Source organism: Carettochelys insculpta, chromosome 2, assembly GCF_033958435.1.
Source record: "Carettochelys insculpta isolate YL-2023 chromosome 2, ASM3395843v1, whole genome shotgun sequence".
Lineage (NCBI taxonomy): Eukaryota > Metazoa > Chordata > Testudines > Carettochelyidae > Carettochelys > Carettochelys insculpta.
This window is the reverse complement of record NC_134138.1, coordinates 269385674-269406734: the sequence shown is the minus strand read 5'-3', so window position 1 is coordinate 269406734 and position 21061 is coordinate 269385674. Positions and strand designations below refer to the sequence as shown.

The 21061-nt window shown below is 47.0% G+C and overlaps 1 protein-coding gene across 5 annotated transcripts in view; it reads left to right on the top strand.

Moving 5' to 3' along the window:
- LOC142008948 (solute carrier family 22 member 13-like) overlaps nt 1-18348 on the top strand; it is a 38769-nt gene extending 20421 nt beyond the window's left edge. For 2 of the 5 annotated variants that reach the window (XM_074986326.1, XM_074986325.1), the window contains 5 exons: nt 7391-7485; nt 10305-10519; nt 14641-14749; nt 15898-16107; nt 17153-18348. In XM_074986326.1, coding sequence (XP_074842427.1) covers nt 7391-7485; nt 10305-10519; nt 14641-14749; nt 15898-16107; nt 17153-17249 — 726 coding nt within the window. In that variant the 3' untranslated portion in view covers nt 17250-18348. The remainder of the gene's footprint in view (nt 1-7390; nt 7486-10304; nt 10520-14640; nt 14750-15897; nt 16108-17152) is intronic. The other 3 variants (XM_074986327.1, XM_074986329.1, XM_074986330.1) reach the window with 3 other exon arrangements.
- Nucleotides 18349-21061: the final 2713 nt, after the last annotated feature.

Genomic DNA, 21061 nt, shown 5'->3' with positions numbered 1-21061 from the left:
CCCTCATAGGGTGGGGAGCGCACGTGGGCGAAGAGGTGACTCAAGGACTGTGGTCACCCACGGAACAGTCACTACACATACATATACTGGAGCTCAGAGCAGTGCTCAACGCCTGCAGACACTTTCGAGACCATATACAAGGCAAAGTCGTCGGGATCAGTACAGACAATACCTCCACCATGTTTTATATAAACAGGTAAGGAGAAGCTCGATCCCGTGCCTTATGCGCGGAAGCAATCCGCTTATGGAACTGGTGCATCGCCAACAATATACTCTTGAAAGCCTCATACTTGCCAGGTGCGCACAATGTGAAGGCAGACCAGCTGAGCAGGCGTTTTGCACTCACACACAAGTGGCAGATCCGTCCCGATCTGTTACGGCCGATCTTCCACGCATGGGGTTTTCCCCAGATAGACCTGTTTGCCACTCAGCACAACAAGAAGTGCCCACGATTCTGCTCCAGGGCAGGACTGGGATGGGGGTCCCTGGGGGATGCGTTCGCGATCCCGTGGAGGGGCCCCCTGCTTTATGCGTTTCCTCCCACAGTGCTGATCCACAAAGTCTTGCAGAAAGCCAGGAGGGAAAGGGCCCGGATGATCCTGGTAGTCCCAACGTGGGATCGACAACAATGGTTCCCCCTACTCCTGCGCATGTCGGACCGTCCACCGATGCCTCTTCCAGTGGCGCCGGATCTGCTCACGCAAGCCCAGGGGTCCATAGTGCACCCGCACCCCCAAAGCCTGCGACTGCAAGCGTGGTTAATCCATGGCTCAGCTCCCTAGAGAGCACATGGACAGTGGAAGTACAGCAAGTCCTAGAAAGTAGCAGGAGGACTTCCACCAGGAAGACCTACAAGCAGAAATGGACTCGCTTCACGGCTTGGTGTTCTACCAAACAGCTGGCCCCCCTTTTGGTGCCTATACCTACAATACTAGAGTATTTACTGGACCTCAAGAGAGGAGGACTCTCACTATCCTCGTTGAAGGTCCACCTTGCCGCCATCTTGGCGTTCAGACACGAGGAGGACGGGCACACGGTGTTCGCCCACCCTATGGTTACCAGGTTCCTCAAAGGGTTGGTAAACCTATACCCTCCTCGGAAACCGATTCCACCTTCGTGGAACTTGGACCTGGTGCTTACCACGCTAATGGGACCACCGTTCGAGCCCTTGGCCACGGTCCCCCTCCGCCTCCTTACAATAAAGACGACCTTTCTTCTTGCAATTACGTCAGCTCGTAGGGTGAGTGAGCTCGCGGAAGTCATGGCAAAGCCACCCTGCACTGTTTTTTCCAAGGAGGCGGTAACCATACGGCTGCATCCAGCCTTTGTTCCCAAAGTTTCTTCCGAGTTTCACATTAACGAACCTATTGTTCTACCCTTGTTTTATCCAAAGCCTCATAACTCCAACGAAGAGGCGCGCCTACACCTCCTGGACGTGAGGAGGGCGCTAGCCTTCTACGTAGACAGGACCAAGTCCTTCCGGAAAACGGATAGACTCCTAGTCTCCCTCGCTCCCAAGTCGAAAGGAGAAGGTCTCTCCTCGCAGAGAATCTCTAAGCACATTGTATCCTGCATAAAAATGTGCTACGAGCTCAAAAAGACTCCTTTATCGGCCACTCCCAGGGCTCGTTCCATTAGGGCGGTGGCGGCATCAACAGCCTTTTTCAAGGGCGTTGCGTTAAAAGACATTTGCAGAGCGGCGACCTGGTCATCCTACGACACCTTCGCCAAACATTACGCCCTTCACAGGGTATTCCAAGAGGATACCCATCTCTCTACAGCGGTCCTCTCGGGGACAAGCTGCACATAATCCGATTACCCACCTCCTATCTTGGGTTACTGCTGGGTAGTCACCTATTGTGGAGCACCCACGGGGACACTCGAAGAAGAAAGAGAAGTTACTCACCGTAGTAACGGTGGTTCTTCGAGATGTGTCCCCGTGGGTGCTCCACTACCCGCCCATCCTCCCCGCTTCAGATCTCTGTTAGTGTTTTGCAGGGGCACCCGAGGCGGTTGGTCGAGGAACTGGCGGGGACCGGATCGCGCACATGGCCAGGAGCGTGCAAGGGAGCGGCGCGCGCCAGCGCATGCGCGGTCCGGCAGAAACTGCTTGGAAGATCCGATCTGCAGCGCCGGGCAAGCCCGACACCTATTGTGGAGCACCCACGGGGACACATCTCGAAGAACCACCGTTACTACGGTGAGTAACTTCTCTTTTCTTGTCTTGATCAGAACACTCCTGTTAATACATCCCAGAATCATGTTTGCTTTTTTGGTAACAGCTTCACACTGTTGACCCTTATTTAGCTTGTTGTCTAATATGACCCCTAAGTCTCTTTCTGCAGTACTGCTTCCTAGACAGTTGCTTCCCATTCTATATGTACGAAGCTGATTGTTTCTTCCTAATTTAGATATTGGCTTAGAGAGTACGCTTATCAAGTTTGCAGGTGATACCAAGCTGGGAGGGGTTGCAACTGCTGATTGGAGTACTTTGCATTTGTCCTCATTTAACTTTATCCTGTTTACCTCAGCACATTTCACCAGTTTGTCCGTATCATTCTGAATTATGAGCAGTTGCAACCCCTCCCAGCTTAGTATCATCTGCAAACTTGATAAGTGTAATCTCTATGCCAATATCTAAATTTGTTGATGAAGATATTGAATAGACCTGGTCCCAAAACAGATCCCTGTGGAACCCCACTTGTTATGCCTTTCCAGTATGACTGCAAACCATTAATAACTACTCTCTGAGAACAGTTATCCAGCCAGTTAGTAGCCCCATCTAACTTGTATTTGCTTAGTTTATTTATAAGGAGGTCATGCGAGACCATGTCAAATGCCTTACTAAAGTCTAGGTATACCACATCCCCTGCCTCTCCCTTATCCATAAGACTTGTTATCCTGTTTAAAAAAACGCGATCAGATTGGTTTGGCATGATTTGGTCTTTACAAATCCATGCTGGCTGTTACCTATCACCTTATTTTCATCCAGATGTTTGCAGGTGAATTTCTTAATTATTTCTCCATTGTCTTTCCCAGTACAGAAGTTAAACTAACTGGTCTGTGGTTTCCTGGGTTGCTCTTTTTTCCCTTTTTATAGATGGGCACTATACTTGCCCTTTTCCAGTCTTCTGGAATCTCTCCTGACTTCCAGGACTTTTTTAAGGTGATAGCTAAAGGCTCAGAAACCTCCTCTATGAGCTCCTTAAGTATTCTAGGATTCATTTAATCAGGTGCTTGGTGACATGAAGACATCTAATTTTTCTAAGTAATTTTTAACTTGTTCTTTATGAATTTTATCCTCTAAACCTACCCCCTTCCCACTAGCATGCATTATATTAAGCATTTCTGCATTGGCCTTCTTGGTGAAGACTGAAACAAAGAAGTCATTAAGCACCTCTGCCATTTCCATTTTCCCTGATATTGTTTCTCCCTCCTCACTGAGTAGTGGGTCTACCTTGTCCTTGGTGTTTCTCTTGCTTCTAATATATTTATAGAATGACTTCTTGTTACCATTTATGTCTCTAGCTAATTTGAGCTCATTCTGTGCCTTGGCCTTTCTAGTCTTGGCCCTGCATGCACACATCGTTTGCTTATATACATAATTTGTAATTTCTCCTACTTTCCACTTTTTATACAACTCCTTTTTGATTTTGAGATCACGCAAGATCTCCAGGCTAAGCCAGGGCAGTCTTTTACCATACTTTCTAGCTTACCTATGCAACGGTATGGTTTGCTTTTGGGCCCTTAATAATGTCCCTTTGAAAAACTGCCAACTCTCCTCAGTTGTTTTTTCTCTTAATCTTGCTTCGCATGGGACCTTACCTACCAGCTCTCTGAGTTTACCAAAATGTGCTTTCCTGAAATCCAATGTCTCTATTTTACTGTTCTCTTTCGCTATTGCTTGGAATCATGAACTCTGTGATGTCATGGTCACTTTCTCCCAAGCTACCTTCCACTTCCAAATTCTCAGTGAGTTCCTCCCTATTTGTTAAAATCAAATCTAGAACTACTTCCCCCCCAGTAGCTTTTTCCACCTTCTGAGATTAAAAAAAAATGGTCACATCCATGCAGTCCAAAAACGTTCTGGATATTCTGTGTGTCACTGTGTTAGTTTCCCAACATATGTCTGGATAGTTGAAGTCCCCCATCACCACCAAGTCCCATGTTTTGGATAATTTTGTTAATTGTTTAGAGAGAGTCTCATCCACCTCTTCTACCTGGCTAGGTGGTCTGTAGTAGACCCCTATCATGACATCACCCTTGTTTTTTATCCCTTATAACTTAAGCCAGAGACTGTCAGCATATCTGTCTCCTGCATCCATCCCTACCTCAGTCCAAGTGTGCATGTTTTTGATATATAAGGCAACACCTCCTCCCTGTTTACCATGTCTGTCCTTCCTGAGTAAGTTGTACCTTTCTATACTAATATTCCAATCATGTGTATTATCCCACCAAGTTTCTGCAATATCAATTATATCATAGTTGTGTTTTGTTTATTAGGATTTCAAGTTCTTCCTGCTTATTACCCATACCTCTTGTATTTGTATTTGTATATAGGCATCTAAGATACTGATTTGCTTTTGCCCCCCCAGTTCTGCCTAGTCCCTATTTTTTTTCTGCTGTTGTAGCTCATGATCCCTCCCATTTCCAATCCAAGTCCCAGGTCTCCAGGTGTTTTACTTACCTGTGGGCTTTGGTCACCTGTCCCCATCAAACCTAGTTTAAAGCCCTGATCACTAGGTTAGCCAGTCTCCATCCAGATACATCCTTCCCATTCCTCGAAAGGTGAATTCCATCCCTGCTTAGCAGTCCTTTATGGAACAGCATCCCCTGATCAAGGAAGCCTAAGTGCTCCTGGTGACACCATCCTCACGACCAGGCATTCACCTTGTTTCTTCCTTCTTAATTTACCTGGGAACTGGCCGCCTTTGTGTAATTTTGCTTTTCTCAACACACAGTTCTGTTCTTGAAGTGGTAAACAAGTCCATAATCCCCGAGCACTGACTCCAAATGGCCTCTCTTCAGCCCACTTACTGTTAAGTCACTCATGCCAACCATTCACACTACTCACTACTGCTAACTACCCATAGTTTGTGACACACACACCTAGATAGCAGGGTTGCTTCAGAGCCCATCTAGTGCACAGAGGGAAGCCACACAAACACACATTAATATTTGACCCCCAGGGCTAGCCAGCCAGAACAGAGAGAACACACACACACTTCTTCACCCCTTAGCAACCTCAGCCGCTCACCCCGAGCTGCTTCTAGCGCAGCCTGCCCCACCCTCTTCCCAGAGGGCTTCTACAGAGGAACCTCTGTCTCAGGGAGAGTGGGAGGCCCCTGCTCTGGGCACCCCCCTTGTTGCTTCTCCAACCAGAGCAGAGGAATTACCTGAGACAGAGTAAGTGCTGCTGTTCTCCCCACTCTTCACTGAAATGCTGGATTTCCCCTCCTACCTAGCGGGCTGGCTCCCAGGTGAAGTCACATGAAACTTTTCACATGCAGCCCCTCAGCACTTTACCCTGGGTAGCAGCCTGGGGGTTCAGGTGTAGGGTTGGTAGGGTCTGTGTAGGGATTGGTTTTGAACGAAAAGGTGTTGATGCAGCTATTAAAAGGGTTCTTCTTTGGCAGGGTCATTATGCTTGTTGGTTATTGATTGCATGATGACTGGATAATATGTACATGCAGCTGTGCTTTAGCAAATTGGAATATTGGCTTGCACAACCGCTAGTGGGGTGGTGGAAGTAGTGAGTAACTACATAAATTACTTGAAAAAATGTGCTTGGGTAGTGTACCAAAGTATTTCTGCTTAGTTACTTTCCACCTTTGGTCACAATCACCAGGCCACTGGCTAGTCTTGGCAGGATTGCACTCCTTTTCCCCTGCTGGAGTTGTTCCTGTCTTGGCTTGACTTAAACCCTTGTACTCCGAGAGGAGTGTAGGTCATCTACAAGTCTCCTCCATGGGGTCACTCTCATCCACACTACCAGATAAATTCAATTTTATTAAATTCGAGTTTGTAATGCTGGGTTTTATAAATTCGATTTTGAATATCCTCACTTCCACACAAAGTCGAGTTAGGTCCAAGTCCCTATTCTCTTTCAGTGTTTGTTCCATTTTAGAACTCTTCTTTAAAAAATTCCTGCCCATTAGGCTATTGGTTAACTCTCAGGTCTCTCTCCCTCTCATTCTCAAAAAAGTTAAAAGAGCCTTTGTTAGTTGTAATGAGGAACAGGAAACCATTTCCACCCAGTTATTCTTCTCCTGAAACAGCAGAACAGATGTTCAGTGAAACTGCAATCATTGATTCATGTCATTTCACTGGAGGTAACACTGTCTATTCTTACTCCTTTATTCTACATCTTTGCTTCCTGTGGATTTTCACTTGTACACTGTAATTTCTGTTATGTAACTATTTCAGTAGCACCAGAGACTCTGGTTAGGGTCAAGCCCAAGGGTGCTGAGAACTGTTCACATACATGGTCCTTGCCACAATAAAACAAATGGCATGCAAAGTGTACTGGAACAGAGATACAAAAGCACAGTTTTTATGTCATATATACATAACCCACTGGCCAGCATGTGTTACATGCCTGGTCCATACAGAATATGTGCCTGTTATATCACTGAGAAAACACTTGAGGATGAAACAAGTCCTGTTTCTAACTGACACTACTTTATAGTTGTGGCTATAATGTAGTAGCTAGTGGATCAAAGAAAAGGACAACATTAATTTTCCTCTGTCATATCTATGAAGTACAACCATTTCATACATACAATAGTCTTATATCACACTGGCTTTTTTAGGCTATGTGTACATGGTGAGTTGGTTGTGAAATAATTTACACAGTTGCACTGTGCACTATTTTGAAATCGCTTACTCCAAACTTGGTACCATCCAAATGGCACCAAACTTGGGAAGAAGCGGGTATTCCGAAAGTTCCATGACCCCTCGTACTACGATGGGTACCGGAACTAGAATGCCACGCTTGAGAAGCAGCGCTGTTTTGAGTGTGGAGAGAATCACTGTGTAGACGTAGCCTTACAGACCAGTTTGCTCAAGTGCCATGGAATTTGTTCTATGTTTCTGCTCTTTTCTTAAACATATCAAACAATAATTTCTACCACATTTTCTCAGGCCTCTTGTCAGGAATATTCAACCTAAGAAAAGCCTTTAATGACCAAAAGGGGGCATTTAGAAAAACAGGCTTTGGCCATATAAATCTAGCACATTGTATGGCAGTGCTTGAGTACTCATCTCCAGAACCCTACTGTCCCAATCTGTCCTGGGTGGTGGTGCACGTCTTTCCATTGGCTGTAGTAAGTGTTGGATCAGACCATTGGTGACTCTTATATTTTGACCCTTTTGCTTGTGTATTTTGAAGCTGACATGTGAAAAAAAGAACAAATCTGGAAATGTTCTGGATCTCTTCAGGAAGCAGCAACAGAGGAATGTGATTTTAATTATGTTTTATATCTGGTAAGTCATCCAGTATTTCTTTATTTTATAACTGTTTTTTAAAGCATGCATATAGTGAATCCATTTACAAATTTACCACCTTTAACCATGGCCTGAGTAGAGATCTTATCTAGCTTATACATTACAAGGCCAATTTCCCCACATTTGATATTTGCAGCAATGAGATGCATCCAACTTAACTCGCTTCATTAACTGGTCCTCCTATTGACAGGTGACCCACTTTCCCCTTCCTTCCCCCTGCTATATAAAGCCTGAACTCTGTTTTTCCTCCTCACTCTTTCATCCAAGGAAGTGGGTTTTACCCAGAAATTTGTTAGTCTCTAAGGTGCCACAGGCCTGTTTGTTACGTCATCATCTTACTTTGTTAAGACATCAGTGAGCAAACATACTGTTCTGTGAAGCAAAAACATGTGCTTTTTATGGGTAGTAAGGAGGAACAATGGCCTTGTGATTACAATGCTGAATTGGGACTCATGAGATTCAGATACAGCTCGACCTCCAGCTGTGCCACAGACTCTGTGTGACCTTGTGTGTGTTACTTAAAATCCTTTTGGCTCAGTTCCTCATCTCTAAAGTGGAGATGATAACCCTACCTCACAGAAGTGAAAATGAATTCTTGTACAGGGCTGTAGAAGTGCGGTGAGGGACTGTCAGGCGGGATCATTGGTTTGGTAATGATTCAGAGTGCCACCTGCCATGTCAAGATTACCATTTCCCACAGCCCCAGACTATCCTTAGAGCCCTCCCATCTGATTACTGACGAGGTTCAATCCTGCCCATCTTGTGAGATGTCTGCAATCATTGCTCTATGGTTGTAGTAAGGACCAAGTAAAAGTAGCAATGCAGATATGGCTAGTGTGATCTTTTAGGAACAAGTGGCGCAGTCTTAGGCTGTGTTTACACTGCACAACTTAAAGAGGCACCAGCTGTGCTGCTACAGCAGTACCCAAGTAGGGTATGCAGTGCAGCTGCTCTTTGACAGCAGGAGACAGCTCTTCTGCCAGCAAAAGGAAGAAAATGCACCTGAAACATTATAAAGTACAGGGAAATCTTATACCTTAACATACAAAGTTGCCCCACTTATGTTAGCTGCATAATAATGCCCAGCAAATTATGAGTTTTTCAAATGATACCTTACATGGCATACCTTGTAGAAAGATGGTTACAGTTCTGCATGGCATGTGAATAAAGGGATATATTTTATTTACCATGCTTGCAATTTCATGATGTACATATAGAGGTTTAATATGCCTGATAACTGATGTGCCTGCAGCATCTTTGAGTGCAACCGTTTCTTGGAAATTAGTAGTTTCATCATTTTCAAATGACCATTGAGTTCCCACCCCTTTCTAGGCTGCCCATGTCAGTTCTAACATTGTCTTATGGCACTGAGAGTTGTTTGTGCAGTACCAGGGCTTGGAATCTGACATATTCCATATTTGCACACCATTTCTTTGATGTTGCTGTTCATCTATGACCAGAATATAACTGCTTTAGTTCTCCTTTTCGATGTGGTCTTCACAAGGTGCCCTTTGTACATTCACTCCAGTATTTTTCTTCTCATCACTGGGAAAACAACAATTTTTGTGTGCTCTTTAAAAGCACTCTCGAGGTGACAGAAAGCTCAATTTATAGTGAGAATATGATTATGGCTTGTATCAGTTCCATGTGAATCATAGAGCCTGAGAAGATTAGGATAGGATGAGACCTCAGAAGGTCATGGACTTCAACCCCTTCCTCAAAGCAGGACCAATTGCAACTAAATCATCCTTGCCAAGGCTTTGTAAATCTGGGTATTAAAACATCCATAGATGGAGATTCATCCACCTCCCTAGGCAACCCATTCCAGTGCCTCCACCCTCCTAGTGAAATATTTTTTCCTAATATCCAACCTACACCTTTCCCACTGCAACTTGAGACCATTGCTTCTCATTTATCATCTGTCCCTAGTGAGAACAGCCTAGATCCATCCTCTTTGGAACCCGCATTCAGGAAGTTGAAGGCTGCTATCAAATCCCACCTCATTCTTCTCTTCTACAGGCTAAATAAGCCCATTTCCCTTAGGCTCTGCTCAGATTTCATACGCCCCGGCTCCCTAATCATTTTTCTTGGCCTCCACTGGGCTGTCCCCAATTTGTCCACATTGTTTCTGTAGTGGGGGCCTCAGAAGTGGCTACACTATTCCAGATGTGCCTTCACCACTGCTGAATAGAGGAGAATAATCTCTTCTCTCCATCTGCTGGGAACACTCTTGTTAATGCAGCCCACTATGCTGTTAGCCTTCCTGGCAACAAGGGCACACTGTTTACATAGGGTTACTGCATTGGAACTTTCAAAAAAGAGGACACTCTGAGAGGGAGTATATCAATTTTTTTCAAAATTGCAGTTTGAACCTTTCCCAGGCATATTCAGCATTTCCTCTGATTCTCACAGCCAGGGGAGGACTTGTTCAGGCTCAGTAGTAGCCATTTCAACTTTATCTTTCTCACTGCATCTTCCAGCATTCCATGTCTTTCTCTGCTAGTCCTATCTACTATCTGGCTGGCAAGCAGTACCAGGTCTGAGAAATCCTGTATTAAGAATAAAACTACATACAGAACAAAGGTACCACAACGTCCCTCTGTTCTCTGACTGCAGCCTGCAACTACCCTATTCTTTCCCTTTGTTATTTCTCTTACCCAGCGTAGGATACCTGCACTTTATGGAGGGTTTATTTTATAGCAAAAGTAGTGGATTTTTTTTTTTGTCTATGGAAACAGGGAACACCTAAAGCTAACCACGATCATGGAGACAGATACTCTGTTCTGCTTTGATTTCAGGTTTGTGAACAGCTTGGTGTTCTATGGCCTCAGCTTCAATATCGGAAGTTTCGGCTTGGACATTTACTTGACACAGTTTGTGTTTGGGGCTGTTGAATTACTAGCTCGCTTGTGCTGTCTCTTCCTGCTGCAGTGGTTTGGGAGGAAGAAATGCCAGAGCTACTTTCTGTTCCAGAGTGGAGTCATGTGTCTAATCATCATAGGCATCCCCAAAGGTACACAGCAAATCCCCCTGAGTGCAGTTGGAAGACAGGATACTGGGCTAGCTGGACCATTGGTCTTGACCCTTGAGGGCAGTTCTTATGGCCTTATGCCTTTCCGCCTCTGCACTGTGCCATTTCCTGCTTCCATTTGCTTTTCTTTCCATGGAGCCGATCCCCTCCTATGTAATCCTTCCCCACTTCAAAACTGGGGCACAAAGGGTATGTCTACACAAAGCCAGGGATTGACACTGCTGTGATCGATCCACCGGCCATCAATTTGTCACCTCTGAAGTAGACACAATAAATCAATGTCTGACCTTACTCCCATCAACACTTGCACTCCACCAAATCGAGAAGATTAACTGGCATCCATGGGAGACCAGTCCCCCCACACCAACCTTACCACACGCAAGACACCGTGGTAAGTATGTCGACATCAGCATAGTGTAGCTGAAGTAGATCGATGGTGCCCCTTAGTGTAGATCAGAGCTCACATGCCATCTGCCACCATCACTTTGATCGTGCTGGTTGTATGTTCTACCCCTTCCTCCACTCTGTCTCTACCTGGTCTATTTATAAAGGAATTGTTCCCTTGTTTCCTTGTGCTCCACTTTTTGTTTTCTCTTGTCTCGTACTCAGGCTTGGTCTACACTAGGGAGCTAAGTTGACTGCATTCTGTGTTCTCATCATGGTAGAATTGCATAGCTAGAATTGATTCACCTGCAATCAACTAGGCCATCCACAGGAGGGAGAAAATCCATTTGAGTATCTTTGGGTTAAGCTTAGAGGCGGAAGTAACAGAGGTGATGTTGTAGTTGGTGTCTGCTATACACTGCCAGATCAGGGAGGTGAGGTAGATGAGGATTTCTTCAGACAGCTAAGTGAAGCTACCAAATCCAAGGCCCTGGTTCTCATGAGAGACTTTAATCATCCAGACATTTGTTGGGAGACCAACACAGCAGCACACAGACAATCCAGGAAGTTTCTGGAGAAAGTTGGGGATAACGTCTTGGTATAAGTGCTGAAGGAACTGACTGGGGCCGTGCACAACTTGACCTGCTGCTCGCGAAAAGGGGAAAATTAGTAGGAGAAATAGAAGTGGGTGGAAACCTGGGCTGCAGCGACCATGAGATTGTAGATTTCAGGATCCAGACAAAAGGAAGAAGGGTGAGCAGTAACATACAGACCCTTGATTTCAAAAGAGCAGACTTTGACTTCCTGAGAGAGCTGATGAGTGGGATCCCTTGGGAAACGAAGATGAAGGGGAAAAGAGTTCAGGAGAACTGGCAGTATTTTATAGAAGTCTTACTGAGGGCACAGGAACAAACCATCCCGCTGCATAGCAAGAAATGAAAACATGGTAGGCAACCAGCTTGGCTTAACAGGGAAATCCTTAGTCAGCTTAAACTAAAAAAGGACGCATACAAGAAATGGAAATGTGGACAGTTGACTAAGGAGGACTATAAACATACTGCTGGAGAATGCTGGGGAGTAGTCAGGAAAACAAAAGCACAATTGGAACTGCAGCTGGCAAAGTATGTGAAGAGTAACAAGAAGGGTTTCTACAGGCATGTTAACTATAAATGGGTTATCAGAGAAGGTGGGGGGCCATTACTGGATGAGAGAGGTAACCTAGTTACAGATGATGTAGGAAAAACTGAAGTACTTAATGCTGTTCTTTTTGCCTCAGTCTTCATGGACAAAGTCAACTCCTACACGACGGTCCTAGACAATGCAGTATGGGAAGATGGAGGGCAGCCATCTGTGGGGAAGGAACAAGTTCTGAGCTCTCCAGAAAAACTAGATGTAGACAAATCCATGGGTCTGGATTTAATGCACCCAAGGGTACTGAGGAAATTGGCAGATGTTGTTGCTGAACCTTTGGCCATTATCTTTGAAGACTCTTGGAGATCGGGAGAGATCCCGGATGACTGGAAAAAGGCAAATGTAGTGCCATCTTTAAAAAAGGAAAGAAGGACAATCCAGGGAACTATAGACCAGTCAGCCTTACCTCAATCCCTGGGAAAATAATGGAGGGGATCCTCAAGGAATCCATTTTGGATCACTTGGAAGAGGGGAAAATGATCAAAAGTAGCCAACATGGATTCAGCAGGGGCAAGCCCTGTCTGACCAATCTGATTACCTTCTATGACGAGGTAACAGGCTCTGTCGACATGGGGAAGTGAGTGGATGTGATATACCTTGACTTCAGCAAAGCTTTTGATACAGTCCCCCACAACATTCTTGCCCTTAAGTTAAGGAAATATGGATTGGATCCTTGGCCTATAAGATGGGTAGAAAGCTGGCTTGGCAGTTGGGCCCAATGGGTAGAGGTCAATGGCTGTACCTGGATGGTGGTCGGTTTTAGGCAGAGTGCCCCAAGGTTCGGTTCTGGGGCCAGTGTTGTTCAACATCTTTATTAATGACCTGTATGAGGGACTGGATTGCACCCTCAGCAAGTTTGCGGGTGACACAAAAGTACGGGGAGAGGTAGATATGTTGGAGGGTAGAGAGAGAATCCAGAGTGACCTGGATAAATTGGAGGACTGGGCCAAGAGAAATCTGATGCGGTTCAAAGAAGAGAAGCATAGAGTCCTGCACCTGGGGTGGAAGAATCCCAAGCATTGTTATATGCTGGGGACCGACTGGCTCAGTAGCAGTACGATGGAAAGGGACCGAGGGGTTATGGTGGATGAAAGGCTGGATATGAGTAAACAGTGTGCCCTTTTAGCCAAGAAGGATAACAGCATATTAGGGTGCATTAGGAGGAGCACTGTGAGCAGATCTAGAGAAGTGGTTGTTCCCCTCTATTTGGCACTGGTGAGGCGACATCTGGAATATTGTGTCCAGTTTTGCGGTTCCCAGTATAGAAAGGATGTGGATGTGCTGGGGCAGGTTCAGCGGAGGGCAATAAAAATGAGTAAGGAGCTGGAGCAAAAGAGGATATGCTGAGGGATTTGGGCTTGTTTAGTTTACAGAAGAGAAGACTTAGAGGTGATTTAATAGCAGCCTTCAACTTCCTGAAGGGGAGCTCTAAAGAGTAGGGTGAGAAACTGTTCTCAGTGGTGTCAGATGGCAGAACAAGGAGTAGTGGTCTGAAGCTAAAGAGGGAGAGGTGTAGGTTAGATATTAGGAAAAACTACTTCACCAGGAGGGCAGTGAAGCATTGGAATGTGTTGCCTAGAGAGGTGGTGGATTTTCCACCCCTTGAAGTTTTTAAGTCCGGGCTTGACAAGGTTCTGTCTGGGATGACTTAGTGGGGGTTGATCCTGCTTGAAGCAGAAGGCTGGACTACATGACCTCAAGAGGTCCCTTCCAGCTCTATGATTCCATACACAGGAAGGACAACGGGCAAAACTCTTCCATTGACCTCCCTTACTCCTCACAATATTGAGGAGTAGAGGAGCAGGCTGCCAACCGCAGACAGTTCAATTTTGTATATCTCTACTAGGCGTGTGAAATTGAACTCTGGAAGATAGACCCTGACCAGGTCAATCTTTGCAGTAGTGTAGACATACCCGTAGATTGCATACTCTGTTGGGCAGGGGCTGTCACTCTGCCCTCTGTGTAGTACAGTGCCTAACACACTGGGCTCCTAGTCTATAACTAAAGCTCCCAGGTGCTACCGTACTACAACAATAAATAATCATACCAATGGTAAAAAAAAGAACATAATAGGAAAAATATAAGTTTTGCACCCAGCTCCCTCTGAACGTTAATTGGGATTGAGGGCATAATTCTTATTTGTACCATTGAAAATCTCCCACATCACAAGCTAAATTCACTGCTGGTGTAAATTCAGTGAAGTCAATGGCTGGTAGAACTCTGTTGATGATTTGCTGCACCTCTCTTTTGTCTCCTAGAGTGTAACATAGTGTAATTTACCTCAAGCTAGAAGGGAACAACTGCAAGTGATCACCTAATAAAAGTTAACCTGTACTTGGTGGTTGGCTAAAGTTGCACTGGTGAACTTGAGGACTGTGGAAGGTGGGGTTCAGGTCTGACAAGTGACTGTGTACAACCAATGCCTTCTTGTCCCATGGATTGACTCCCTCTGTGTGCCTCAAGTTGCATTAGCTGACTTCAATGTCCCAAAATAAGTTTTGCATAACAGCATCGCCTTTTGCCACCAGATATGCCGGTAGTAGTCACAGTGCTGGCTGCTCTTGCGAAGTGTGCCATCTCAGCCTCTTTTGCTGTCTCCTATGTTTATTGTGCAGAGCTATTCCCCACTGTTATCAGGTGAGATCACCCTTCTCTCCTCCTCCTCCTGTCTTCCACCCCCAGTTTTTTCTTTCCCCCCGGCTCCGGAACAGGGAGCAGTCCGTCTCTGGTTTTGAGCTGCAAATCAAATGGATTAATTTGAATTCAAGATCCTACAGTGATGGGGGCCATAAAGTACCGATTTAGAGAGCTGGATCCTTGTTACGTTCTGTATGAGTGGCTTTGAGTTGATGAGCTACTAGACTGGGTGATCACCTACATTCCTTACAGTCTCGGGGGGACATGGCCTACGAGCCTGGGGTTGGGGTGTGTGATTTCCTCAAAAACAAACCCTCTAGTTGTTGCTTATCCTTCCAAGCTACTCAGTGATGGATTGTGTTTCACCAGCTTAACTTGTTTGGAAAACACCTTCCTTTGGCCACTATTTTTTAGTTGAAAGCAGGAGTGACACATGGTGGGGTGAACAGGGGGGTCAGCTGTACCCCTGACATCTGGCCCTCCCCCACACAGTCACTGTCAGCATCACACCGCTTCTGGCGCGACATGGCCCTAGAACAGGGTGAGATTTCTAGCTCATGCTGCTTTCCAGCCATGCTGCTCTGGGGGTAGGCGTGGGGCATGCGGTGGTGCCACCCTTCCAGAGGAAGAAGCCGGGGGACAGGGCATGGCTGGAGCAGAACTGGGAGGGAGTGGAGCATTGGGCAGAGCAGGGACAGGCGGGGTGGGGAATAGGTGGAGCAGATGTGTGTGGGGAGGTGAGGAATGGGTGGAGCAGGGGCAAGGCAGGGGCACATGGCTGGTGCCTCCCCTGGAAGCTTTATTACCAGTTGCCATTGGCTGAAAGGTCAATAATCAATTATAGTTTGTGACCAAGAGCTGACTGAATTGAGCCCTATCGCTTTCTCCCAACTTTGGAGTCTCGTTTACGTACTGCCCCCACTGCTGGTAATGCAAAGATGAGAGAGTTCCACAAATATTTAAATACAAAAAGATGTTGCTTCACACACACCGTCACCTCCCACTCACTTCCCAGCCTGGCCACTGATCCGAGCTTGAACTGGGATTCCCCTACGCTGCAGGACAGGAGCTAGACCACTGGCGACAACCTGTTTGGCAAAGACTTTCCTCTGGTATCTTGTTCACGTCTCCCATGCTTTCCTCCCTAGGCAATCCAGTTTGGGTTTATGTTCAATGTCCTCCAGAGTGGGAGGCATCCTGTCCCCTCTGATTGGTCTCTTGGACAAGTACCATCCTTCTGTTTCTATGGTGATATTTGGAAGCACGTCAGTGATTGCGGGAACCCTCTGCTTCCTCCTCACAGAGACATGTGGCAAAGAGCTTCAGGATCACATGGAAGCAGCTGTGGCTAGCCAGCGGTAAGTCCTCTGAAGGGGCCTGCATTTTTCTATGTGCACCAAAACATGTGGCTGAGCACCACCAACAGAAACACACACTGCCCACTGTGGGTGGCTGGCGGTGCTCTGCTAATCAGCTGGGCAGCACCCGATTCTCTGCCGGGCGGCTGCCCAAACGCTCAGCTTACCAGGAACACTGGTGCCGGTGGACGGTCTCTTTTTGCTTCCCTCTTCAGTGGTATTTGGGTCACTGAGCTGTGAGCTCTTTCAGACCCATCACTGGATGAAATGCACAATTCACCTGCTTCTCCTCTGCACTGTTAATGCTCATCACCATTGTCAGCAGGTGGCCTGAATGAGATCTGATTCAGACATGAAGAAGCTAGGTGGAGCAGATGCGGGTGGGCGGACGTGGGGTGAGGATGAGACTGTTATATGGAAGATGGGGAGGTCAACCTCTTGGGAAATGCAGCCCATGGGCACTTCTCATTGTGGCACTAACTTCAGAGGATTCGGGGAAGATCATGTGGGCTCTGTCCCCATGCCTCATTGGTGCTCTTGCTCGGAATGCATCTTGATTTGCCCCATCTGCAATCCACCCCCAGTCCTTCCCCACCTCTGCCATTGGGCCTGGGGAGGTGTGGGAAAGCAGACAACATACATCAGCAGCAACTGCCACAAAGACTAGCATATACTGCATGGGGAAGCAGCATATTCAGTGTACTGTGAGGATGAGGCATCCTGGGGTAGGCACCACCTTGTGGTGGTGGCAGGGGCTGGGGGGAGTTCAGAAGGTTGCAGGGGACTGTAAATTTGTTCAGGGAAAGAAGAAGGGGTGAAACTGCAGTTCTTCTGTGGGTTGGAAGGTGCAGAGGAGAGTTGCAAAAGGGCTGAGGAATGCTCTCAGTGGCTTTGAGTGGGCTGTGTTTGGGGCAAAGGGAAATGTGGGTTGGGCTATGGGAAACACGATCATGGTTATGTGGCAAGCCAGTGGCAAAGAAGGACCGGCTGTTGCTATTTCAGAAAGTGTCCCTCTCATGTTCCTAACCATAGTCCCTTTCATTAGGTCCTGTGAAAATGTCATGAGTAACTGTGAAACTGGATCCTTGAAACTGAAAGAAGATGGGCAAGACACAGGACACACAAGGAGCACACATTTTTAGTTAAGCTGGCCATAAGAGGCTGAAGAACAAAGACTTCCAACCATCAGTGGATTCAGCTTGGGTCTCATTTACATGGACTTCCCAAGTAGACCAGCCCCCTGCCACCTCTTCTCTGTTATCTTATTTGCTTTCCGTAACTTTCCTTTTCATGTTTGCCAGTAGGTACCACAGTTCATCACTCCTGATCTGCTCAGTGACTGGTGCAACAGCCTTACTGGGTGAAAACTGGAGCTGTGAGTTGAAGATAAAAATCTGAAATTGGGGCAGAACAATTTTTTTCCCTCTTTACCCCCCCAACCATGTACGGAAACTTCCCCAAGCGTGAGTTGTATTCAATGGTAGAATAGCCTTTCACAGGAAATGAAGCATGTGCAAAATAAACATATAGGTTGAGTACAGCCCAAGAAAATACAACCACGCTTGTTGATGGATAGAGTTCACTAGACAGCTAACAAAATTTTCTTTTCCAGTTCTCTCTCTAGCCCACCCTCACTTCAAACCCCTATTCCTTTTAGCTAGCCTTACCCAAGAAGAAGAACTCTAGATGGTCTGGCATGTCTAATGGGGGGCAGCTTTTCTTGTAGACGTCATTGAGCTTAGAGGAAAAAGTGAATGTCTGATGAAAACCCTTCGTGTTCTGGAGGACCTATTTACAAGCACAGTTTAGCTTGTTGACAAAGAACCTGTTTAATTTGTCCATCTAAAAGGACTGATGGGCCTTGTGGAGTTAGCAGGGAGAATTCTTCAGAATGTATCCTGCTCTGGTGGTGATCTGTCACAGGTTCTGTTCATTTCCCTATGCCACACCCATCACAAAGTTTTCTAATTGCTTGTGATCATCCTTTGCCACTTCATATGAAGGAAAACCTGTTCTTTCTCTACCTGGTTCTTCACTGGCTGCCGCCTTATACAGATCACTTGCTAGAGGTGAATGATTAGGGCAGAGGCAGTCCAGCGCTGAAGATATTTGCCACACAAGTGCTGCATAGGACTTGGAAGAAGACTTTATTTTTTTTCCTTTTACTGTATACCAAAACACTGTCGTCGGGACTGTTTGGGAGGCATGCCATGCAGGTAAAGCAGAGTAAAAGCTTTTTCACTGTGAGTTCTTTGCTTATTTTGGGGATAAAAGTCAATCAGAGGTGGTAGAAGAACCACACCAGGAGGCAGAAGTAGAACATCTGGCCACTGAAGTTCTGGGTCCCCTAGGCTTCCTTTCCTTACAGATAAGCCCTGTGCCTCTTGTGACCAGTAAAACTGAGTGAGGCAGTCCTGGGTCCCTTTTTGGGGAGGAGTGCTAGCATGATGCCATTCCTTAGGAGATCTATTGACAACTTCCCTGACACTAGGGGTCAGCAACCTTTCTGAGGTGGAGTGCCGAAATTTGACCTTTTGGCCACCATGTACAGTCCAAGTGCCGGTGATACTTTTAAAAGTCACTAACAGGCCTACGGCCACATTAATCAATTAATTAAGGTGCGGAGCTTTACTGTTTCAGTCTTTAAATCTCTGACCGGCTGGGTTTTTCAATATCTACAAATATCTGGGATTTTAATACAGGTTGACCGTCTCTTATCTTGGATTCTGTGGTCTGGCAATGTCCATCATCTGGCAGGATCACTGAACCAGGGAGCCCAGAGCACAGAGGTTGTGTGGAGTGAGGCTCCCCCCACTGCTCTGATTGTTTGGCATTCCTGCCAATCAGAGCAGTTGCAGGGGAGGAGGTGCAAATATCTGGGACTGTGGGAGAAAAGACTCTCCATGGCACATTTCTCCCACTGATGTTCCCACTGCAGGGGTCAGGGGCAGCGACAATGCTGCAGGAAGATAAGCATCACCCCACCACTTCACCCAGCCTACTCCTGCCACCTCCTGTTGCCCGGGCCACCCCACCCTGCTCCTATATATCCTTCTGCCCGGACCCCCTCCCCCACTCTCAGCTGTTCCTGCATCCTCCCACCCAGACCTCCAGCCTGCACCTGAACCCCCCACCCACTGCTGCACCTTACCACCCACTCAGATCCCCAAACCCTGCCCATTGCTGCACCCCCGCCTCCCATCCAGACCCCAAGCACCCACCCCAGCTCGCTCCTGCACACTCCCTCCTGGCCAGAACCCATACACTCATCTCCAGACTACAGGGGAGGAGGAGAGAAACAAACCTGTGGCAGGTTCTTCAGGGCTCTGCAGTAGGGGCTCTGCCCTGGCCCTGCGGTGGGGAGTCCAGGTAGGAGGAGGAGCTACAGCCCCACGCAGCTCAGGGTTCTGGCCCCAGCCCCACATCTCAGTGGGGCTCTGAGTGAGCTCTGGCCCCAGCCCCACACTGTGCAGTGCTCCAGCCCCAGCCCTGTGCTGTGCTGCCATGGGGCCCTTCACAGCAGGGGACCCAGTCCTCTGGCCCCCTCATGTGCTACATGGGGGAAGAGGGGCAGGGCTGAGCTCCTGCCACATGACATTTAAAAGGTTAATCTGCCAACAGTGGCATGCAGGCTGGGAGTTGCCAACCCCTGCCTTACACCTTTGGTTGGCAGATCGCTCTGTGATGGTGTAAGGCTCTTCTCTTCACTCACTTTGTGTGAGTGTGTGGGGGAGCACAGGCTGAAGGCAGGGAAGCGGGTTGGAACCGGGGTGGAATGCGTAATGAGATGTGGCCTCCCTTCTTCTTCAATATTCACCACCAACTTCTTGGCTTATTTTCCATTTTGATGGAAGGAAAGTGGCAGCAGGAACGCAAGGCTGCTGAAGGTTGGGAGGAATGTGTCTCCCAGAGATCATTTGCAAGAGAATGCAAAGGGGTGCATTTGTGATACCTTTCAGGCAAAGCCTAATGGGTAGCATGTCAGCCATGAGATTTTGTCTATTGTAAACACATTGTTGTAAAATCACAATTTATGCTGACACTCAGTGTCGGAGTTGTAGGATCTCACCAATGCTCTGGGTTGTTGTGGGGGACAGAGGGAGGGTACTAGTGGAGTGAGCTTGCTGGGTGCTTTGGTCCTGCTTATGTCTTGGCCATATAGCTATAAGCCTGGTTTGACTAGCTTTCCCCACCTGTTGAGAGATAGAATTGGATACCAGGGTTTTCATGAAACTTCACACTGAACATATTAAGAGCTGAAATCACAGAGTGGCACTGAGGCCATGCAGAGCTCAAATCACAGGGTTCTGCCTCAGGGCATTCCCCCAGCAGTGTGGCTGGTAAGGGAGCGACGATGGTGACCGGCAGGCAGTTGGTAGGAGGCATGGCGGACAATGGTGGGCGGGCTGGTAGGAGTAGCCAGTGGTCAGCAGGTGGCAGCTAGTGGGATGCTGCAGACAAGTGGACAGCTAGTACTGCCCTGGTGATGTATCTGTGGGCTCTGGGTTTGGGACTGCACGGCGAGAGGTACATCCTGTAACTGTGTGTGGGGTAAAGGCCAAAAGACTTGGTTCTATAGCGTATGGGGATGGTATCTTGTTAAAGGGGTTTGTCTCTCCTTTGCTTAGATATACTGCATCTGTCACTGTAACCTTGGGGTAGGTTATTGTCATTAAATAAGCTGTTTCTATCTTAGACTCTGTGCTGGTGGGGGGAGAACTGCCTTACAGGCACCCAGCAAGTGGGGTGAGATTGTCCCAGGCTACTGGGAGGGGGCTCGAGCCGGTTGTATCCTTGACAGGAAACCCCCTAGGAGCTGAACCTGGCCCTTCTGGCAGGCACCTGGCATTAATAGAAGGGTTACATTTAGATGAAGAATATGTGCATTCTGATGGTGGTGTTTCTTTCTGAGTTTTTTTTGTGACTGGGTGCCCCAGGAGCAACCTGGGTTTCG